The sequence below is a fragment of the Oryctolagus cuniculus genome, chromosome 7, assembly GCF_964237555.1.
Source record: "Oryctolagus cuniculus chromosome 7, mOryCun1.1, whole genome shotgun sequence".
Lineage (NCBI taxonomy): Eukaryota > Metazoa > Chordata > Mammalia > Lagomorpha > Leporidae > Oryctolagus > Oryctolagus cuniculus.
Window position 1 is genome coordinate 97,733,756 of NC_091438.1, and position 23,380 is coordinate 97,757,135.

The 23,380-nt window shown below is 36.7% G+C and overlaps 1 protein-coding gene across 9 annotated transcripts in view; it reads right to left on the reverse strand.

The window, feature by feature from the left end:
* TNNI3K (TNNI3 interacting kinase) overlaps positions 1–23,380 on the reverse strand; it is a 372,046-nt gene that overhangs the window by 239,568 nt on the left and 109,098 nt on the right. For 8 of the 9 annotated variants that reach the window (XM_017345534.3, XM_002715920.5, NM_001204807.2 and 5 more), the window contains exons 6-7: positions 9,673–9,771; positions 1,614–1,752 (exon numbers count right to left, since the gene is read on the reverse strand). In XM_017345534.3, the coding sequence (XP_017201023.1) occupies positions 1,614–1,752; positions 9,673–9,771 (238 nt within the window). The remainder of the gene's footprint in view (positions 1–1,613; positions 1,753–9,672; positions 9,772–23,380) is intronic. The other variant, XM_017345529.3, reaches the window with a different exon arrangement.

A 23,380-nucleotide genomic window follows, 5' to 3' on the forward strand; every position in this document is an offset into this window, starting at 1 on the left:
TCGTAACACAGGTTGTTTAAAATAACGCCATAGAGTAGATGCCCTAGCTGTTGCCCACTGGTTTAAAGAAAACAATACAAACCATGTTCATCAAATTTTACAAAATAAAGTGGCCCCTGCTTCCAACAAGGAAAGGGGGAACTTTCCTAGGTTCTTGCCTCAGTTGTCTCTCGAGCCTGTGTGTTTTCCTTGTGAGTAGAAGAAAACATTGATCAGGTTTATTAACCAAAGAGCAATCTGAATTTGGGGCCAAGGAACTAGCAGTTCTAGAGGTTTGACAACCATGTCCTTTTGAAAATGTGTATTGGTTCTGCTGCAAAGGCCAGGAGCTCTCACAGCTGGGCTTTTAATTAGGTCTCTAGGGGGTCAATGCAAGAATGTTGGATATGCCTGAGAGAATTTAATGGCAAAATGTAACTCTGAGTGAATTTGTGTCAAAAAATAAAGCTTGTAAGGAAGAGTGAAAGAAAGGAAAAAAATTAATACATACTTTTAATCAACTTTCTAAAATTCATTTTATAATTTAAAAAACTAAATGTAGAGAGAAATTCTATTATACACTCATTGAGCTGAAGATCTTTACACGTATTTTAAAGATTTTTCTCCAAACTTATCACACTCAAACTTTATTAAAAATTTTCGTAATAATATATCTGCTATTAGGAAGGAATTATGGAAAACAACTGGAATGCTGATATATTTCTGTGGGATTGAAAAATAATATTAACATTTGGAAAGCTGTCTATAAATTTTGTAGAAAGTTAGACAAATATGTACACTTTGGTCCAGCAATTACACACACACACAGAGGCTTATATATATATGTATATAAACTCAAGAGATACATGCATGTATATTCACAAAAATACTTCAATTAGATATGCTGCTAGTGAAACATGAAACATAGTAAGGTGTCTATTATGAGGAGAATTGATGCACAAATTTTAGTAGGAGGGTATTTCAAACAGTTTATAGAAAATTATATTAAAATGTTTATTTGGTGTAAAAAATTTGAAAACCATAAAATAACAAACTATGATTCATCCACAATATGGATACATGTCCAAATTATCTTGTTGAGTAAAAGGAGGCAGTCGCAAAATTATATGAACTTAACAGAAAAAAAAGGTAATCCATGGTGAAAGAAGCCAGAATGGTGATAATCTTCGTGGTGAAGGTTATTTCCTGAGACAGAGGCCCAAGAGAACATTTCAGAATGAAGAAACACTCTCTATCTTGATATGGGTGTGAGTTTACAAATAAGTAAATATTCATCAAGTGATACATTTGATATGTGGGAATATGCGTCTTCTAAATTATACTACAGAAAAAGTAGGGAGTAAGAGAAAGTCAGACTAATTTATATATGAAAATGCCTTAGTTTCTCTGAGCCACATAATATAATTAGAACTGACAAAAGTGTGTACAGGACTATTTACATGTGGGTTTAATAATCATACTATAAGTAATAAATTATGACTTGTGCAACAAATTAGCACATGGATACAGGATTAATCAACTTCAACATTATTCTCCAGTAAATAAGGGAAATATAAGAAAAATGTATGTATTAAGTAAGTGACAGCAAAGATCCTCTAAACATATAAGCTTACCATCTGCCTTGCTGCCTTCCTCCATTAAGAGTTTTGCAATATTGAAGAATCCTTTTGCAGACGCTAGGTGGAGAGGCCTATCTCCAACTTCACCACTTACATTTACATCAGCACCAAATTTCAAAAGGAGGCGGGTAATCTAAAGAATTCATTAATTGGAAATTAGTATCAAAAAGTCAAATAATGCAAAACTTTCAGTAGTATAGGAAAATTCACATCATTTAGACCTCCTGGATTATTCTCACATGAAAGAACAGAAAATCTTAACTCAATTAGCCTAAACAGTAAGGAAAATATTATATCACCTAACAAGAAATTTAAAACTACAGTAACTCCAGGGTTGATCAGTGAACAGCTTGATATCATTAGAATCCCATCATTCTGCTCCACTGTGCTCAATGAATAGGGTGAATCCCCTCATGGTGGCAAGACAGCTGGAACAACTACAGGCATCACCAAACAAGGTGCGGAGGCAAGAGCAAAGGATTACTTCTACATTTTGGAATAACACATCTGCTTTTTTTTTCTTTCTTTAATCTAAAAACTCCTTTCCAGAAATCATCTTCCTCATCTTCTCATAACCTTTTAGCCTGGACATAGGCCATTGGCAACTCTGTAAACCAATTTTTGGGCAAGACCAGAGATTTACTGTGAGTAGGTTTGATTAAGTAATATCTAACACACAGTGTAAAGAGACTAGAGAGAGGGACAGCTTGTGTAAGTACAACCTCTAGAAGAAAACTAAATATTGGGAAAAAATCATGGGTCTGCAAGCAAGAACTATGGAGCATCAGGAAACAGTAATTAGAATGACAATTTATCCCAATCAACAGTGCCTACTACTGACCATACAATGAGAGACGAATATTTTGGGGTTGGCAGTGTGGCTCAACTGGTAAAACCAACGGCCTGCCACGCCAGTATTCCATATGGGCACCAGTTCTAGTAGTGGGTGTTCCACTTCTGACTTTGTTCCTTGATAATGTGCCAAGGAAAGCAGCAGAAGATGGCCCAAATCCTTGGGCTCCAGCCCCCATGTGGGAGACCCAGAAGAAGCTTCTGGCTCCTGGCTTTGGATCAGCTCAGCCCCAGCCACTGAGGTCATTTGGGGAGTGAACCAGAGGATGGAAGACCTCTCTCTCTCTCTCATGCTTTCTGTAACTCTGTCTTTAAAATAAATAAAATAAATGTTAAAAAAAGAAATGAGAGTCAAGTTGGGAATTGATAATTTCTTCTTCTTTTTTTTTTTACAGAAGATCAGTTTAGTATACATTAAGTAAAGATTTCAACAGTTTGCACCCCCATAGAAACACAAAGTGAAATATACTGTTTGAGTACTCGTTATAGCATTAAGTCTCAATGTACAGCACATTAAGGACAGAGATCCTACATGAGGAGTAAGTGCACAGTGACTCCTGTTGTTGACTTTACAAATTGACACTCCTGTTTATGGCATCAGTAATCTCCCTATGCACCAGTCATGAGTTTCCAAGGCTATGGAAGCCCCTTGAGTTCTCCGACTCTTATCTTGTTTAGACAAGGTCATAGTCAAAGTGGAGGTTCTCTCCTCCCTTCAGAGAAAGGTACCTCCTTCTTTGAAGATCTGTTCTTTCCACTGGGATCTCACTCACAGAGATCTTTCATTTAGTTTTTTTTTTTTTTTTTTTTTTTTTTTTTTTTTTTTCTGCCAGAGTGTCTTGGCTTTCCATGCCTGAAATACTCTCATGGGATTTTCAGCCAGATTGGAATGCCTTTAGGGCTGATTCTGAGGCCAGAGTGCTGTTTAGGACATCTGCCATTCTATGAGTCTGCTGAGTATCTCGCTTCCCATGTTGGATCACTCTCCCCTTTATTTATTCTATCGGTAAGTGTTAGCAGGTACTAGACTTGTTTATGTGCTCCCTTTGACTCTTAGAACTTTCATTATGATCAATTGCGAACTGAAATTGATCACTTGGAGTAGTGAGATGGCATTGGTACATGCCACCTTGATAGGATTGAATTGGAGTCCCCTGGTATGTTTCTAACTCTACCATTTGGGGCAAGTCAGCTTGAGCATGTCCCAAATTGTACATCTCTTCCCTCTCTTATTCCCACTCTTATGTTTAACAGGGATCACATTTCAGAAGAAGAAGAAATTATCAATTCCCAACTTGACTCTCACTGGGATTAAACATGACAATAGGTCTGATCTGATTTCATCATCATTTAAAAAATCATCTATTATTTTTCACTTTATGTTTCTGTGTGGGAGAAAACTGTTGAAATCTTTACTTAATGTATGCTAAACTGATCTTCTGTATATAAAGAGAATCAAAAATGAATCCTCATGTGAATGGAAGGGGAGAGGGAGTGGGAGAGGGGAGGGTTGCGGGTGGGAGGGACGTTATGGGGGGGGGGAGCCATTGTAATCCATAAGCTGTACTTTGGAAATTTATATTCATTAAATAAAAGTTAAAAAAAGAAAAAAAAAGAAAAAAAAACAACCATAAACTTACTTATTTAAAAAAAAAAAAAGAAAAGGCATTGGACAGAGAGTGACAAAAACTGGGTTTTAGTCTAAGCTCTTTCTTCAGTCTACTTGTGTGACCTAATGGAAGTCTGGATAATGGGTGACAGATCAGAGTTACCTCAAAAGAAGTTCCTAGTGTTATGCATAGCTGGATGGCTATAGTTCACAACAACCTATTATGTATTTTATGAGCAAATAAAAAGCTCCAAGGCTCCAGTCATAAAGTAATGTCAAAGAAGGGGAAATGTTTATTACCCATATTTGATTAGTAAACATTGTACACATATGTTGCAATGTCACACTGTAGCCCATTAATATGTAGAATTGCTTTTAATTAAAATGTTCAAAAAGAAAAAAAAAAGAAATTAATATCTTGAGAGGCAATATAATATAGTGGTTAAGAATTAAGGTCCAGAGACAGACCTAGGTATGAATCTCAAATTTGATTTATATTAGTTTGAGAACATCAGTTAACTAATCTGAATCTGAATTTCTTTATAAATAAATTTGAATAATAATAAGGCTTAATTTATAGTTTGTTGTTACTATTAAATAAGATAATTTCTTTAATATGCATAGCACAATGACTAACACTTAGTATATGAGGGTACTTCAAAATATTAATGGAAATGGAATTGAGAAGTTTATTTTGGTGCAAAAATTTTTTGAAATCAATGCATAGTTATTTCATAATGTGCATGTTTCGTGAACTTTTTGAGGACCTCTTATACGCATCTTTTTTACTTTTAAAAAAATTATTTATTTATTTGACAGATAGAGTTAGACAGTGAGAGAAAGACAGAGAGAAAGGTCTTTCCTTCTGTTGGTTCACCCCCAAAATGGCTGCTACGGCTGGAGCTATGCCGATTGTAAGCAAGGAGCCAGGTGCTTCCTCCTGGTCTCCCATGCGGGTACAGGCCATCCTCCACTGCCTTCCCAGGCCACAGCAGAGAGATGGACTGGAAGAGGAGCAACTGGGACTAGAACCCGGCACCCATATGGGATGTCGGCGCTGCAGGCGGAGGATTAACCAAGTGAGCCACAGTGCTGGCCCCTACTCTCATGTTCTATATATGTTATTTTTAATTATTTTGGTGAATTGAGAAAATATGTTTATCATTCCTGCTTCAGATTTATTGTGTAGACTAGAGGAGGTATGAGCAGGTTTTGCTAAGGTAAAACAGAAATCAAAAAATGAAAAACAATTTTAATTCATTTTGAAAGCCTATTTTTCCCATTTCCTCTCTTTAGTATCAACTTGTCAGTTCCACAAAGTAGGTGTTCATTGTACATAAATTACCCTCTCCAAAGTCATTACCTTCTCTGAACAGTTTCTTCCAAGGTTTTAATTTGGCCAGAGTCCACAGTAGTGTACTGAAGTTTTGGGTTCTTTTCTAGATGTGTGAGTGGGTAGGAGATGGCCATGGTGGCCTTGGCACTGCCCCAATTGGCTAAGATTCCACATCCAAAGCAACAGACAGGGATGAAGTGATGAAGCACTTATGAGTTTCCCTGGGGTTGTTTCCTGAATCCCTTTGAATTTTCACATACACAATTAGGAACAATTTCTTAAACTGGACTTGACCAGCCGTAAGATTTTCACCAGTAATCTCAGTGATCCTAAGCAGTAAGCTAGGTTTCCTCTGTGTCATGAAAACGACAATAGGGAAGTTCTCCTCAATTGTCCTGACCATTGAGATTTTAGCACAAAAGTGCATTCAAGGGTCAGGCATTTGGCAGAACAGTTAAGGCACTGCTTTGGACACTAGCTTCCTATAATGGAGTGCCTGATTCTTCTGCTTCCAGTTCCTGCTTGTTAATCTGTATCCTGGGAAGCAGCAGATGATGACTCAGATACCTGGGTCCCTGCCACCCATGTAGGAGACCCAGACTGAGTTCTGAGCTTTTGCCTGCCTCTTCTGGCAGCCCCAGCTGTTGACATTTGGGAGTGAGCCAGCACGGAGAAGACCTCTATCAGACTCTGTTTCTGTCTCTCTGCCTTCTCAAATAAATTAATAAATTAAATAAAGTGAACTCAAGTTCTAAAACTATTTGGCTTCCTTCTTGGCAGGAAATAGACATGTCTTAGGTAGGAACTTCTCTTTTACAATTTTTATTCATATAAAGAGAACAGATTTCATCGGTACAATTCAAAGAAGCAAAAAACTTCTCTCCTCCCCCCAACTCCCTTCCTTCCTTCCTTTTTTTTCCTTTAATTTCTGGAAATACATAATTTTAGCCCACTCTATCAATACAGGCTTAATGTACCACTAACCATACTAACCATAATATTCAACAAGTAAAAGATATAAAGATCATGGTTCCACAGGAGTATATACAAGGGTTAGAACCAATAATAAATCATAAGATGTATGTTTTGTATTCTATTTTATTTTTTGTACTCTATTCTACTTTTTATATTATATATTCATTCTACATTTTCTATTCTATTTTTTGTATTCCATATTAGCTATTACATATCAGAGAAAGCATGTATTTTATATTTGTCCTTCTGATGGATTCAAGGCAACATATGTGGGACCCGGGGGAAATTATTTCCTATTGATTATAATGGATAAGAGCAAGAGTCATGAAATCTAGTTTATACTTACTAGTTATGCCACCTTGAAAAAACTGACATTTTAATACTTTAGTTTCTTTATTGCTAAAATGAGAACAACAGTGATTCTACATCATAGAGTTGTTGTGAGGACTTAGTAAGTTCTCACCTATAAAGTGGAAAAGTGCCTAGCACTCAAAAACTGTTAGTAAAGACTGTAGCACTGATAAAGAGCATGTATTGTATTCCTTTGTTACTAATGGGTAGATCAAAATTTAATTCATAGGAAATCAGAACAGCAGAAGTTTAATCTCAAGAACCTTGCATTCTTAAGAGCAGATATTTCCGCTTACTTAGACTGCATCAATTCTGATTATGTGACTTCATAATGGACAGATTTAAACTATCTCTGAAATCGATTATCTATTAAGCACTATTATTACATACCTAGGAAATATTGCTCTTGGTACAAAACATCCATTCTTCAATTTAAAAATAAATAAATAAGCAAATGGCAAGGAACATGGCACATTAGGCACATTTATATATTGAATGTACCATTCTCCTTGTCAGCATATTTTAGCAAATGACAATAGCCTCTATAAATTACCAATGAGCTGCCTTCACAAACAGAAAGTGAGTCCCTTATCATAAAAGGGCCATCCACATTTTAGCATAATTTTATAAGACTGTGACAATATTCCCAGGGAAAGTAAACAAATTTAGCTCTCCACCAGACATGCACAAAAGCTCTTTATCTTTCTGCTGGGTTATGAGGTTAATTGCCAAAAAAAGATGACCCTGCAAATAACATGCATTGTGTATATCCTGTTAGTGCCTGCCAATAGAAAAGTATGGAATTTTTCTGTCAGCTGGACTTTTGGAACCCTACTTTCAAAGCATCTTCAGTCCCCTACTCAATGAAATGAGCACCTTCCCTAGCTGGAGGTCACGGTTCATAGATCTGAGAATCACCAAATGTATGCTGACTGGCAGAGAAATAAGGACACAGGATTGAGCAGTACAGGGACACAAGTTAGTATGATTTTCAACTTGAAGCTATTCAGCTGGTGCTGTGGGGTGACCTCCTGGAAGGTAAAAAGGTGTAATTGAACTCCATAATTGAACAAGCAAGAGAGAGAAAATGAGAAACAGTAAAAGGGAGTGTCTCAAGATTTGTTGTGTTTGGTTATCCAATTACATTCGTATTTCAGTTTTATTTAATTCTTTTTATTTCCTTGAGAATAAAGAGCAATGCTTTAAAGGAGTCCATAGATATTTTGTCTTTTGATATATTAAGGATGAAAACCAATGGACCTTGGAGTTAGAACCATAATGTCTTAAATTTCTACTTCACTGTTTAGGCAAATTGCTTGGACTTTAGGATTTGTCTCACCGACTGAAGAGGAACAAGAAGGGGTGCGCTGGTACAACACAGACCTGAGCACATGTTCCAGCCATCCTACTTAGAAATTGCACGACTCTCTGGCATGCTACCTTCCCTGACTGAGCTGCTTGCCCATCACTGATAAGAAAGGCAAATAAGAGCTAATTTCAGAACTGTGGCAGAATTACAAAGAAAAAAAAAAAGAACAAAACAAAATGGAAAGTCTTAGCATAGTGCTTGTCTCGTTGTACGACCCAATTCACATAGTAACTAAATTACGTTCTTAATAGTATGTTGAAGGTCAAATAAAGTTTTTTACTGGATGAAATTTCATTAAAAACTTTAAAGTAGAGGTGGCATCCCTTACTGAAATATAAATTCATGTCCTGACTGCTCTACTTCCAATCAGCTCCCTGTATGTGTGCCTTGGAAGGCAATGAATAAATAATCAAATAATATAAATAAAATTAAATAAATTAAAATATAAAATAAATCAAATAAATAAGGATACCTCTTTTTAAAAAAAACTTTAATACATTTTAAACATACCATTACTTTATTAGAGTATAAAATTTGAAAAATGTGTACCTTTTATATATTATCTATGTGAAACAAATTATTTAATTAAACTGTATGTGATAATTGTTTAGTTATTTAGGTTATTTCAAGTATTAGTTTCTCATTGTTACTGTAGCAACCATAAGTGTACTTATTTTAAACAACACAAATGTATTCTCTTACAGTTCTAGAAGTGAAAAATCATGTTGGTAAGTGTGCATTTCCCTTGGAGGTTCCATTTCCTTGCTTTTCCAGCTTCTGTGGGCTGCCTGCATTCCTTAGCTGGTAGCCCCTTTCTTGCATCTCCTAAATCTCGTATTCCATTGTCATATCTCCTACGCAGCCTGATTCCCGCATCCTCTGCTAAACATCCTTGGAATTCTTCGTGCCCACCCAGTAATCCAGTGCACTCTTGACATCTCAAGATCCTTGGCCTAATCACATCTGCAGTTTCTTTTAAGGTAACACTCACAAATTTCAGAGATTAGGAAGCTAACATATTTCAGGAGATATTTTTTCCGCCTACAACATCTGACAGTTGAAAAGAAGAAATGTTTCTGAAAGATTCCTTTTTTTTCCCCAGAGAACTGTTGTAAGAACCTTTATGATCTATTTTGCTGCTATTGTCCTTAGCATCTTAACAGTGACATTTATTGACAACTTCATCATAAAAACAATGCTGTAAGGTAAGTACCAGAAATATGCTCCCATTTTATAAGTGAAAAAAAGGAATATCAAAAGGATCTTAAAACCTATATATGGTCAAAGAGATGGAATTTTTCAAATTCAGGCAGACTGATGTCTGTGGCCACACCCCAGTGTACTCTCCTACTTCCTTTGTGTACTAAGATAGTAAAAATGAATACCACAACATCTCTAATGTTTGCATGGATCTTCAAACTCCTCAAGGATGAAACTGAGAATATGACAGAAGTCATTTTAAACGTCTTCGATTTCATTTCTTTGACGATAATGTGGTTTTAAAGAAGTCTGGCACGCTGAGATGTGCTCCTGCCTTTGGAAATCCTCCTGTCATCCTTACCTGTTCATGCCCATAGTATGCTGCAATGTGCAATGGAGTGAAGAAGACTGCATCTTGAACATTGACATTAGCTCCATGCTGCAGCAACACATCAGCAGCCTGAACAGTAAAGAAATCTTGGTTAGGGACTGCATGTAGGGCATCTGCCCATTACAATTCAACCAAAACGCACGACTCTTAATCAGGAGTTGCCACATGAGACACAAGATCTACCTCCCTTGTCCAAAATTTCCAATGTCTTGATGTCACCTAGAAAATAAAGATAAGACCCTGTGGTATGAAACTTAAGGTTTCCTCAATCTGATGGTATACTTTTTAAAGTGTTTATCATTAATCTCTTTCTTAAAACTCAATTGTATAGTCAAATTTCATTTAGTTTTCTGTTCCTTTTTTGGTTTGTTCACATTATTTCTTCAGCCAGGAATTCCCTTCTGCTCAATCTACAGGTGCTAAAAAAACAGCTAAAATCAGATCTCATCCCATATTTTCTTCCCTTCTATCTGGCTGGAATCAAATCTTCCCCCTACTTAAATTTCATTTAATTTTCATTCATGTCATCTAGAAAAAATTTCTATTTATATTCATATTTTATCATTCCTGCCAAAGAAGAAATTCTTTAACAACAAAGTGTATATCAGATTCATGTTTACAATCTCACCCAACCATGTTACTGTACAAATAGTAATCATTCAATAAACATTTGTTGAATAAATGAACTATTTAATGGGAAAGTGAAAAATACTACCAGGAACTATTGACCAGCTCTTTGTGGAAAGTCATAGATTGGCAATTGTAGGAGAGGAAAAAAATATTTTCCTCTGCCCAGTTTAGGTTCTCCAATGGGGTCCCTATAATTAGACTGATAAAAGACAAATTAAGGTGAGAAAAATGAGCAAAAATTTATGAATATGTATGTCATATAGGCACATGGAGGTACTCCATTATGAAAAACTCAAAAGTAGTGGTTAGAACCCAGTCTTATCTTAATAAAAGGGCAATAATTTTTGTTGAAAAGTAGTAAGACAAAGGATAATGAGCTTTGAGGAATATAAATTGGGGGGCAATAAATTCATGGGGAAAAGAATGGAAGAGAAGGGCTAGTTTTAGCAAGATTTCATATATGGATTCATCTGGTACTTCTCTGGACTGATAAGGGTCTAGAGTTGCCTCCAGTGGTACTTTATCTTTTCTGGTAGAAAAAGGAAGAGATTCACCTTTACAAATTTATGTACTGCTGTAATACAAAAAGGGAGAGGAAAGAGAGCTTTTATTAAATCTGTTTCTTCTCAATTTTCCCTACTTCCGAATAATCACAATACCAAACTGGCATCTTTCAAGGTGGCATATTCTGGTACCCTTCATCAATAGCCTGCTGACCCTTTAGATTTCTTCTCCTATAACCTATTTCTAAGTCTCCCTCTCTTCTGGACAACATACTTGAGTCATTTCCTTTAGATGTGTTTATTGTTATTGTGAACTTTTTAAAAAACATTTTCTTTATTTATTTGAAAGTCAGAGTTATAGAAAGGGAAAGACACACACACACACGTGTGCACGCACACACACAGAGGGTGTGTGAGAGAGAAATCTTCCATCTTCTAGTTCACTCCACAGAAAACCACAATGGCTAGTACTGAGCTGGCTGAAGCCAGGAGCTTCATCCAGGACTCCATGTGGGTACAGGGGCCCAAACACTTGAGCCATCATCTGCAGCATTTCCCAGGACATTAGTAGGGAGCTGGATTGGGAGTGGAGCAGCCAAAACCCTTATGGGATGCTAGCATCACAGATGGCAGCTTTACCTGCTACACCACAATTCTGACCCCTACTGTGGACTTTCTTTCTTTCTTTCTTTTTTTCTTTCTTTTTTTTTTTTTTTTTTGACAGGCAGAGTGGCCACAGCAAAGAGCTGGCCTGGAAAAGGGGCAACAGGGACAGAATCGGTGCCCCGACCGGGACTAGAACCCCGAGTGCCAGCGCCGCAAGGTGGAGGATTAGCCTACTGAGCCGCGGCGCCGGCCGTGGACTTTCTTAATGTACTGTTTTTCTTCAGTTGGTCAAAGACTATACATTTGAAATATTTTCCAGAAATCTATTTTAGGAAAAAAAGAAAAACAGGAAGATGAGGTCCAAGAGCTCAAGGGATGTGGGTTATATCAACTCCCTGTTCCTATAAACAATCTGCTGCCAAGTCAAGTTTCTTTACATGTGTGAATCACACTCCTACAGAACTAGAGAGGGTGCTTAGAGCAATTCCTACATTGTAGAGATAAAAAACCTGAGATTAGAGAAATTAGGAAATTTCTCATAGTCATAGAGAAAGTGAGTGCCAACAGGAAAGAGAATCTTTAGTTTATTATTTCAAGCTTTGTTTCTAAGAATTCCATAGTTTTTTTTTTTTTTATAAAGATTTTATTTATTTATTGGAGAAGTAGAGTTACATAGAAAGAGAGGGTGAGACAGAGAGAAAGGTGTTCCAGTGACTGGTTCATTTCCCAAATGGCTGCGATGGCCAGAACTGAGCACATCTTAAGCTACCAGCCAGCAGCTTCTGCCGGGTTTCCTTTGCAAGCGCAGGGACCCAAGCACTCGGACCATCTTCCACTGCTTTCCCAGGGCATAGCAGAGAGCTGGATCAGAAAAGGAGCTACTGATACATGCCAGTAATTCAGACAGAGGCTTAGCTTACTATGCCAGAGTACCAGTCCCAGTATTCCATAGTTTTAAGTAACTTATTCATTGAGTATAATTTATCGAGTGCATGTGTGCTAGAACTCTTCTCTTCAATGCTTAATCTAATAATTCAATCAACCAATGAGATAGTATTGGAACTCTTTATAACTTATTTTAAAATGGATAAGAAATTCTTGGTAGAATGAAATTTTTGGTGGGCTCCAAAGTATAAGCAGGTATACAGGCTCCTATAAATTATCACAATAGTGCTTTTCCTGATGTTTACTAATGATCAATGCATATGGTGAGTTGTTTTTCTAATAAGAAAGTTAAAGCTATAATTTCATATGTATTAGGCCCTGAAATAAGTACATTAATGATAATTGGCTGGGACCAGCGCTGTGGTGTAGTGGGTTAATGCCCTAGCCTGGAGTGCTGGCATCCCATATAGGCACAGGTTCAAGACCTGGCTGCTCCACTTCCGATCCAGCTTTCTGCTATGGCCTGGGAAAGCAGTAGAAGATGGCCCAAGTCCTTGGGCCCCTGCACCCATGCGGGAGACCTGGAAGAAACTCCTGGCTCCTGGCTTTGGAGAGGCACAGATCTAGTTGTTGCAGCCAACTGAGGAGTGACCAAGCTGATGGAAGACCTCTCTCTCTCTCTCTCTCCTCGCTGCCTCTCTTATCTCTGTGTAACTCTTTCAATTAAATAAATAAATAAATCTTAAAAAAATGATAATTGGCATCTACTCTGTTTCAAACTAAAAAACAGAAATGTAGGAGCTATTCTGTTTTAAAGTGGTAGAAATTGATCCTTAGGGAGACTAGGAAAGATAAATGAAGCCAGCTTAAAGGGCAGAACTGGAATGCAAATTCAGATCTCTTTGACTTCAAAGTTTTTTTCCATAAGTATGGTCCTGTGAATGTTTATGTGAATTTTACTACTAAAATTTTTAAAATTTTATTTCAGTTATACAAGTTTCATGTATTTCATATAAACTGATTCAGCATTATAGTGATACTAAGTCTTAAGTAAATGAACTTAGTCCCAGATAGGAGGAAGCCACTTGTTTATGGAGGCTCAGGTAGAGTCAGTTTAGATATGAATCAGATAGTCATTTATATCAACTATCTGGTATCTCAGGCTTGGTGTGCTTGGGAGTTCAATCTCAGAACTTATTACAGGAGACCACCATAGTTGATAAAGCTCCTCACAATTTCTTTTTTTAAATATAGAAGAAAACAGACATGTGGACCAATGGAACAGATTAGAGATCCCAGATATTAATCCATGCATCTACAACCAACTAATTTTTGACAAATGAGCTAAAATCACTACCCAGAGAATAAGCAGTCTCTTCAACAAATGGCCTTGGGAAAACCAGATCTCTGCATGCAAAAGTATGAAACAAGGACCCTACTTTACTCCCCTTACAAAAATGAACTCTCAATGTGTCAAACATCTAAACTTTAGACCTAAAACCATAAAATCACTAGGGAGCATATTGGTGAAACTCTGCAAGACACTGGCATACCCAAAGACTTGGATATGATCCCAGAAGCATGGGCAAAAAAAGCAAAGACAGACAAATGGGATCAGAGGAAGCCAAGGAACATCTGCACAGCAAATGAAACACTCATCAAAGTGAAGAGGCTACAGACAGAATAGGAAAAAAAACTTGTGAAATATTAATCTGATAAAGGATTAATTTCTAAAGTATAAAAAGAGCTCAAGAAACTCAACAACAATAAAACAATCCAGACAAGAATCGGGTAAAAAAATGAACAGGCATTTTTTTTTTTTAAGATTTATTTATTTGAAAGTCATAGTTACACAGAGAGAAGGAGAGGCAGAGAGAGAAAGTCTTCCATCCACTGGTTCACTCCCCTAGATGGCCGCAATGACTGGAGCTGCACTGATCCAAAACCAGGAAGGGGATGCCAGAACTGCAGGCGGCATCTTTACCCGCTACGCCACAGCGCTGGACCCAATGAACAGGCGTTTTTCAAGGGATGAAATACAAATGGCCAACAGACACATGAAAAGATGTTCAGGATCAGTAGCCATCAGGGAAATGCAAATGCAAATCACAATGAGGTTTCACCTCATCCCAGTTAGAATGTCTGTCATCCAAAAAATCAAAAATAAAAAGTGCTGGTGAGGATGTAGGGAAAAAGATACCTTAATACACTGTGTATAGGAATGTAAACCAGTAGAACTGTTATGGAAGACAGTATGGAGGTTCTTCAAAATCTGAAAATAGATCCACCATATGACCCAAGCATTCCATTCTTGGGAATTTACTCAAATGAAATGAAATCAACATATGAAAGAGTTATTTTCATGCCTATTTTTATAGCAGCTCAACTCACAATAGCTCACATATGGACTCAACTCAGATATACATCAGTGGATGACTGGATAAAGAAATTGTGAGATATATATATATATATATATACACACACATATATATATATACATGATGGAATAATATTCAACCATTAAAAATGAATGAATAACTGTCTTTCACAATAAAATGTGTGCAGTTGGAGACCATTATACTTAGTAAGATAAGACAATCCCCAAAAGATGAATATCATGTTTCCTCTTAATTTGTGGTAAGTAATATAAAGAGTACCAAAATGTAATGTATATGAGTGAAATTGACATATTCTGATTTTATTATTGTTTGTAGCCTTTATCTATACTGTGTAACAGCAGTCTTTTTACATTTTACTTGTTGAATTCTTTATTTAGTAGAGGGTTAAGCCTGTGACTATAAAGTAAGTCAAATTATGCTATGGAAAAAAATAAAAGAAAAATAAAAGGAAGGAAGGAAGGAAGCAGGAAGTAGGGATGAATGGAAGTATCCATGGGCTTAAAATTGTATATAAGAAATACATGAAATCTATTTTCTTTATATAAATAAATAAATAAAGTATATGTCATGGGTTTTATTGGGAGGAAGAGTTCTTATGTTAACGTATGGAGCCAATTTCTTAGACATGGTTCCAAAACTTATTTTCATTCTAAAATATAACAACTCTTAAGTTTCAATAAATAGTCAAAGCAAAATTTTTTCCTCCTAAGTTTGCACTTATCCAGTTACTCAAAGGTCAACCTTTTGGCTGAACATTCATTAATTATGAAGTGTTGGCCTTATGAGAAGCTGTCAAAATGTAAGTTTTAATGAAATCACACAGAGTCATTATTGAACTGTCCTCTTTATTTAGCTTTAAATCTCAAAGAAATATTTAACCATTGAGAGCAATATTCATTGTATTTGTTTGATTTTATTTATATGAATGAACTGTGTTTATTGACGTTTGATGCTTTTTGTAGTCATCATGGGGAAAGTATCTCTCAAGACTAATGGAAATATACAAGCATGTTCATAGATTATTGTGATATACAAGTATGCTTATCATGTGGGCTAAGACAAGTACTTTTTTAATAAAAGTTTATGCTTAAATGCATATCTACAAAGTTATTTTACCCAGGGTTCCCCTATACCAGAATCTGAATAAGTTCATAATTCAACATCATGCTCCTTATAGACATGAAGTACAAACCACTGTGGTAAATACATGAGAAGAATCCAATAATTGTTAAATTGGGAACGTATTTTAAGTGAAAGCAAAAATCTGAAAGAGAAATCTACCACCAAGCATAAGGAAATAAAAGGCTTATTAATTAGGACCCAATTATATTATATTTAAATAATTACATTCAGCAAAAATTTATTGATTATTTATTTCAGATTAACCTCAGCAAGCCCCAAGTTCTTGCTCCATAGTAGGAACTGTGGTTGGAATTTTAAATACACTATATTATTAAGATTTTACAGGGTATCTTTCTTCTTGTATAAAATTTTTTGAGAGAAAAATGGTCTTGATGTTTTTCTTGTAAGATGATACCAAGATTACTAATGAAAAATAATAAACTAGAAATAAATCTTATCATAGAAAGGACATCTTTATATTCTTTAAACACATTAATTAAACTTTTTCACACTTAAATTTGTACAGCTGACATATCTTTATGAGTATATATATATATTTGGATATATCAGTGTCATTATTGTTATTGAAGAATCAATATTCAGGGACAGATGTTTGGGTACAGCCACTAAAATACTGCTTGGGATTCCTGCATGTCCTATCAAACTGCCTGAGTTCAATTACTGATTCTGCTTCCAATTCTGGCTTCCTACTGATGTGCATTCTGGGAGGCAGCAGATGATGGTTCTTAGCACTTGGGTCCCTGCCACCCATATAGGAGACTAAACTAACTTCTCAGTCCCTGGCTTCAACCTGCCTGACTGCCTGACTGTTGTGTGCATCTGGGAATGAACGAATGAATGGAAAATTAGTCTGTCTTGGTTTCTCTCTCTCTCTCTCTCTCTCTCTCGCACTCTGTCTCTCTGCCTCTGAAGTAAAATGAATAAAGAAACAAGAGCAAGGACTCCAATATGGATTAGTAACTTGTTACCTTTTACTAATGGAAGAATAAACACCAGAAAGTATCTCCCTTGGACTTGTTGATCTCTAAGAACAAAAAAAGGGATAAGAATTCTTGATTCTGATAGTTGGGCCATTGAATGAATTACCCTTTACTGCAATATTTGTTTACCACAGACACCCAAAAGGATCTAAGTATACACTTATTTGCAAATCATGCCTTTTCTTTGTGGCATGTCTTCTCTCTTCTTTCTCTGTCTGCCACATACCCAGTCTCAAGGCCAATCTCTATCCACCCATTCTCCATTAAAATTTTGTACAAATTTCATTTTATTGATCAGTTATTTCTCTGAATTCCTATATATATTATACTTGCAACATAATCTTTCCATGAATTTTCTCTGTAAACTTACTGGTGTTTTATGACATCACATACTTTTTATGTTATAAAGTTATCTCAATAACTTTTGACTCCAGGTACAAGGGTTTTTTTTTTTTTTTTTTTTTTTTTTTTTTTTTTTTTTTTTACTAGAGGTACTGGAATTTAATCTTTATAACTAAAATAGTCATACCTTATCACTCAAATTCAAAAAGCAATGCTGGTAAGAGATAAGGTCTTCACTGATCTTGCTTGGTAAACTTTTTTTCCTACAGTATAAGTTTAATTTATTGGATTTGATCTCATTGAAGTCTTCTTCTATCTTTTACCTTATAAAAGTTAGTGAGCAGACAAGATGAAGGAAAAAAAAAGACCACATAAGCCCATAAGGAGGAACTAAATGCCCCAAGGAAGAGAAAACAGACTAAAGTAAATTCTAGATAAAATTAAATAGCAATCAATCTTAGTTATAATTGCCAAAATCAAACACAATGTCTTATACTTTGTAGACTTTCAATAAAAATCTATACTTTGAAATTAAATTTTTCTTTGCTTTAAAAGGTATTTCATTTCCTATTACTTCTTTGGAGTCTTCTTTAAATTTATGCTTATACCAATGTTTTCCTTAAGATTTATAGTTTAACGCCACAATTTTTCTCTTCTGTGTGCCTGTATCTAACCTTTATCATTGAGATTTACTGAGAGCAGAACAATGAGACTCTGCTGAGATGACATCTGTTTTCATTTAGTGGGAAAACTTTATTAGCAAAGCTTTTAAAGAAAAGATGTTTTCTAAAGTCTATGTCTCATCATTTCAAAATGATACCAAAGACATTAATACAGAAGTGGATTTAGATTTAATATTTTCCAGTTATTCCTAGCACTAAAATTAATAATGGGTTCCCAATCATTGTCACCTTGAACCATTATGCACTTGTCTAATATACAATGTTCTTTTAAGAGTAATCTATGCTTTTGTCCACAGATCGTCACATATTATTCAGCTTGCGGCAAGCTGCCTTTAGAGTTCACCATCCCAAGACAATTTCTTTGTAAAATCATATCCTAGTTGCCAGTTCTAAAGGATGCTTTATGGTCTGTACTGATTTTTATGTTGCTTTGGGATCTATTCTGAATAGAAATTGAACTTTTTATACCTTAAACACAGTTTAGTCACCCTTGACACAATTTCTAATTGTCTGTCTCCTCTTATTTCTTCAACATGGTAGATCTAGATCCCTGCCATATACAATCAATTCCTGGTGACCCAAGCAGCTAGATATTATTCACTTAACTTGCCCCTCTGACACCCACACTTCTCATGAAGTCAGCAGCAGATATGCAGCAGTGCCCACCTTTTAGTCACTGTGCATGTCTTAATGCATGCTTGCTCTAAATCCAACTGGAATTCCTCTACGGAAACCTATTTGAGTGACATCATGGGTCCTAATAAAGACTTAAATCTGCAGGCCTCTCTTTCTATCTTACTTTCTTTTTCTCCCTCCCACATCCACCCCTTTCTTGTAGTCTACCCCTGGCTTCTCATCTTCTGACTCAGCATGTGTGTCCCAGCCTGTTCTCCTTTTCCCACTGGCTCCAGAAGACATGCTGCCCTCCTTGCTCAGGGATCTGTAAGCAATATATGGCTTCTATGACTCCATGTGTTTTGCTCAGTTGCTTTGTGTTTCTTTTGAATGACGCATCAAACCCAACCTCTTTCCCAGTCAGGGCTCTCCTAAAGAGTGGCTGTCTTGGCAGGAATAAACTGGAGATAGGATGGATAAGATCCTATCTGGAAGGTCTGCCAATACAAGCAAGGTTTCCATGAGAGGGACACCAGTCATTTCTGCCAAGATAAGAAGTATCCTGTAAATGGAGCACTGCAACAATCCATGATTAAATTTCTGTGCCCCCATCAGTGCATGGCTAGAGTTTATAGCCTCTCACATGAGAAACAACTCAAAGTTAGAAAGTTAAAAATACAAAATATAATCCTTTCCTTATTAATATTCAACTGTTACTTGTTAATATTGATTTCTTCTTCTTATGATCTTATCCTTTCTTAGATTGCCTGACACCACAATTTTTAGTTTTCCTCCTACCTCTCTGCCTACCTCTTACTCTTCCTTCTGAGAAGTGGAATTTTTGCTATATGGCTCTTCAAATGTTGCCTTTTTCTCACTGACACTGGTATTCTCTTTTTATTGGTGTCCTTTAACTCATTTAACTCTTTGCTATTAATTAAGCTAATATATTCAAAGCTTTTAGCACGGCTGGTGCCACGGCTCACTAGGGTATTCCTCTGCCTGTGGCACTGGCTCCCCGGGTTCTAGTCCCTGTTGGGGCACCGGTTCTGTCCCGGTTGCTCCTCTTCCAGTCCAGCTCTCAACTGTGGCCCAGGAAAGCAGTGGAGGATGGCCCAAGTGCTTGGGCCCTGCACCTGTATGGGAGACCAGGAGGAAGCAGCACGCTGGCCGTAGCAGCCATTGAGGGGTGAACCAACAGAAAAGGAAGACCTTTCTCTCTGTCTTTCTCTCTCACTGTCTAACTCTGCCTGTAAAATAAAAAGCTTTTAACCCAATGCTTAGTACTTAGAATGAGTGTTCAGGAAAGGATAGCTATTAACTCTTATGCCCTGGTTGATTCCATCTACTACTTGATGGCTGAAATACCACACACAAATACACACACTCATACACACACACTTTTCCTGACTTCCTCCAATACAATATACCTTCTGTGGCAACCAATAGTCCATTCATGAATCTCTTACCATATTTTCCTACCACCTTTACCCTAGCTTTTATCATCTCCTGCATCAATCTCATCTTTATCAGTTGCTCTTGGATTCTTGGAATTTTGAATGAAGCGCTAAAAAACAAAGGAACTAGTATTTCTTGACTGCACACTAGAGGTCAAGAACATCTCAATCCTCATATGATCACATGGAATTGTTTTTAATATACTCACTTTACAAAGACAATGAAACTCAGAGGTATACAGCTTGTAAGGAAATGAACTCAAAGCACTCTTCTACCTCAAGGTACTTCTTGCCCTAGAGTTATTATTTGGGGCCACTCAGCAATTTCTTGCCATCTCAGATGGTACTGCCGAATAGATAGCTGTTGGTTCATGTTACTTTTCAAGGTTTTCTAATTGATGGCCACAGAGGGAGCACATTAATAATAAGGATCATAACACTGGCACAGGTAAAGGCTTCTTGGAAAACAACCCAGAAGCATGGGCAATCAAAATCAAAAATTGACAAATGGGATAGCATCAAGCTAAGAAGCTTTTGCACTGCAAAGGAAATAACAAAATGAAGAGGCAACCAACAGAATGGTAGAAAATATTTGCAAACTCTGCAACTGATAAAGGATTTACATTCAGAATTTATAAACAGCTCAAGGAACTCAACACAAGAAATCAAACAATCCAGTAAAGAAATGGGCAAAGGACTTTAACAGACATTTTTCGAAATATATAACTCAAATGGCCAACAGACACAAGAAAAAAATGCTCAAGATCACTATCCAGCAGGGAACTATAAATAAAAAAATACAGTGAGGTTTCCCCTTAACCCAGTTATAACAGTTTTCATACAGAAATCAAAAAACAATAAATGCTGGCCAGAATGTGGGGAAAAAGGTAGCCTAATCCTTTTGTTGGGAATATAAGCTAGCATAGCAATTGTGGAAGATAGTATGGAGATTCCTCAGAAAGCTAAAAATAGATCTACCATATTACCTACCCATGCCACCCCTGGGAATTTACCCAAAGGAAATGAAGTCAGCATATGGAATGTTTATCTGTACCCCCCCATATTTATTACAGCTCAGTTTATAATAGCTAGGATATGGAATCAACCCAGATGCCCATCCACCAATGACTGAATAAAAAAAATGTAGTATATATACATATGGAATGCTACTCAGCCATAATAAAGAATTAAGTCTTGTATTTTGCAACAAAATGGATATAACTGGAAACCATTGATTTAGTGAAATAATCCATTGACAAAAAGACAAATACTGTATGTTTTCCATGGTCTGTGGTAACTAATTGAGTTATGAATATAAAATAAACTGAAAAATCTTATGATCATAAAATTAACTGAAAAATGTCATTATAAATATTAAAATAAATATCAATAAAGAAAGAATGAGAGGCTGGCGCCGTGGCTCACTAGGCTAATCCTCTGCCTTGCGGCACAGGCACACCAGGTTCTAGTCCTGGTCGGGGTGCCGGATTCTGTCCCGGTTGCCCCTCTTCCAGGCCAGCTCTCTGCTGTGGCCAGGGAGTGCAGTGGAGGATGGCCCAAGTGCTTGGGCCCTGCACCCCATGGGAGACCAGGAGAAGTACCTGGCTCCTGCCATCGGATCAGCGTGGTATGCCAGCCATGATGGCCATTGGAGGGTGAACCAACGGCAAAGGAAGACCTTTCTCTCTGTCTCTGTCTTTCTCACTGTCCACTCTGCCTGTCAAAAAAAAAAAAAAAAAAAGAAAAGAAAGAAAGAAAGAATGAGGGAAAGTGGGAGCATGGGTGAGAGAAAGAGTAAGATGGGAAGTATCACTATGTTCCTAAATCTCTATATATGAAATATACAAAATTTTTTCATCTGACATAAATAAAAAAATATTTCTGAAATAATAATAAGGAGACCGTCGCTGTGGTTCACTAGGCTAATCCTCCACCTGTGGCGCTGGCACACCGGGTTCTAGTCCAGGTCAGGGCACCAGATTCTGTCTTGGTTGCTCATCTTCCAGTCCAGCTCTCTGCTGTGGCAAGGGAGTGCAGTGGACGATGGCCTGGGGCCTTGGGCCCTGCACCTGCATGGGTGACCAGGAGAAGCACCTGGCTCCTGGCCTCAGATTGGTGTGGTGCGCCAGCCACAACGCTCCGCCAGAGCGGCCACTGAGGGGTGAACCAACGGAAAAAGGAAGACCTTTCTCTCTGTCTCCCTCTCTCTCACTGTCCACTCTGCCTGTCAAAAACTAAAAAAATAAAAATAAGGATCATGACAAATAATTATTTGTAGTTGATAAAAAGGAAAGAAAATCAAACTTTGTCTAAGCAAGAATTTTATGTTAATAGTCTTAAAGAGTATTATAATGAGAGTTTTTAGAATTTTCCTTATACGGATATACCGAGAGATTTTAATTAGGAACAAACATGTTTAATTTGAATCTTAGAAGAATCCTTCTAGTAATAGAATAGCAGATTGAATTGAAGAAAGAATAAGACTAGAAATAGCAGGATCAGTTAGGAGGATCCTACAGGAAGTTAAAAAAATATACTGATAAAATGAATTGAGGTAGTATTAGTGGCCTGGCGTCTGAGAATGGATTCTAAAGGCTTTAAGATAGCAGAAACAGTATGACAGTACACAGGAGGATTGGATTTGGAGAAATATGAGGAGAATCTGACAGCAAATGATGATCATTAAAAGGAAGATGAGCATGGATATAAAGCATTATCTAGTTCACAAATTTCCAGAGTGGTGAGCATTATGTACACTTTCTGTCTGGCAGACTAACTACTTGAATACCTACTTTCTTCAAAGTCCCCCTGGAAGTTCACCACAAGCTGTTTCCGGTGGGGACAATCCCTTAGTCAAGATTTGAACGTAATTTTAAAGTTTCCAAATAAATTTAAAAATGCTCAACTCTCTAGCTGTTAGGGAAAATTAAATCAAAACCATAAGGAAAGGTCACCTCACCCCTGTCAGAATGGCTAAAATCCAAAACAGAGAGTAACAAATGCTGGCAAGGATGTAGAGAAAGGGGAGCATTTATACACTGTTGTTGAGGACGTAAATTACTGCAGCCACTGTGAAAAATAGTATGGAGATTTCTTAAAAAAAAAAAAAAAAACTAGAAATAGACTTATCATATAATCAATCTCACTACCAAAATATACCCACAATGAGCATGTTGTATCAAAGGGATACCTGAACCAACATGTTTATAGCAGTGCTGTACACAATCAATCAAGGTGTCCATCATCAGATGAATGGATAAAGAAAACGTGGTGTATATATACACAATGGATATTATTCGACTATAAAAAGAATGATATTCTACCATTTGCAGCAAAATGGACACAACTGGAGGCATCATACTGAGTGAAATTGGGTCAAGTACCACATGTTCTCCCTTATATCTGTGAACTAAAATTAAAAAAAAAAGAAAAATA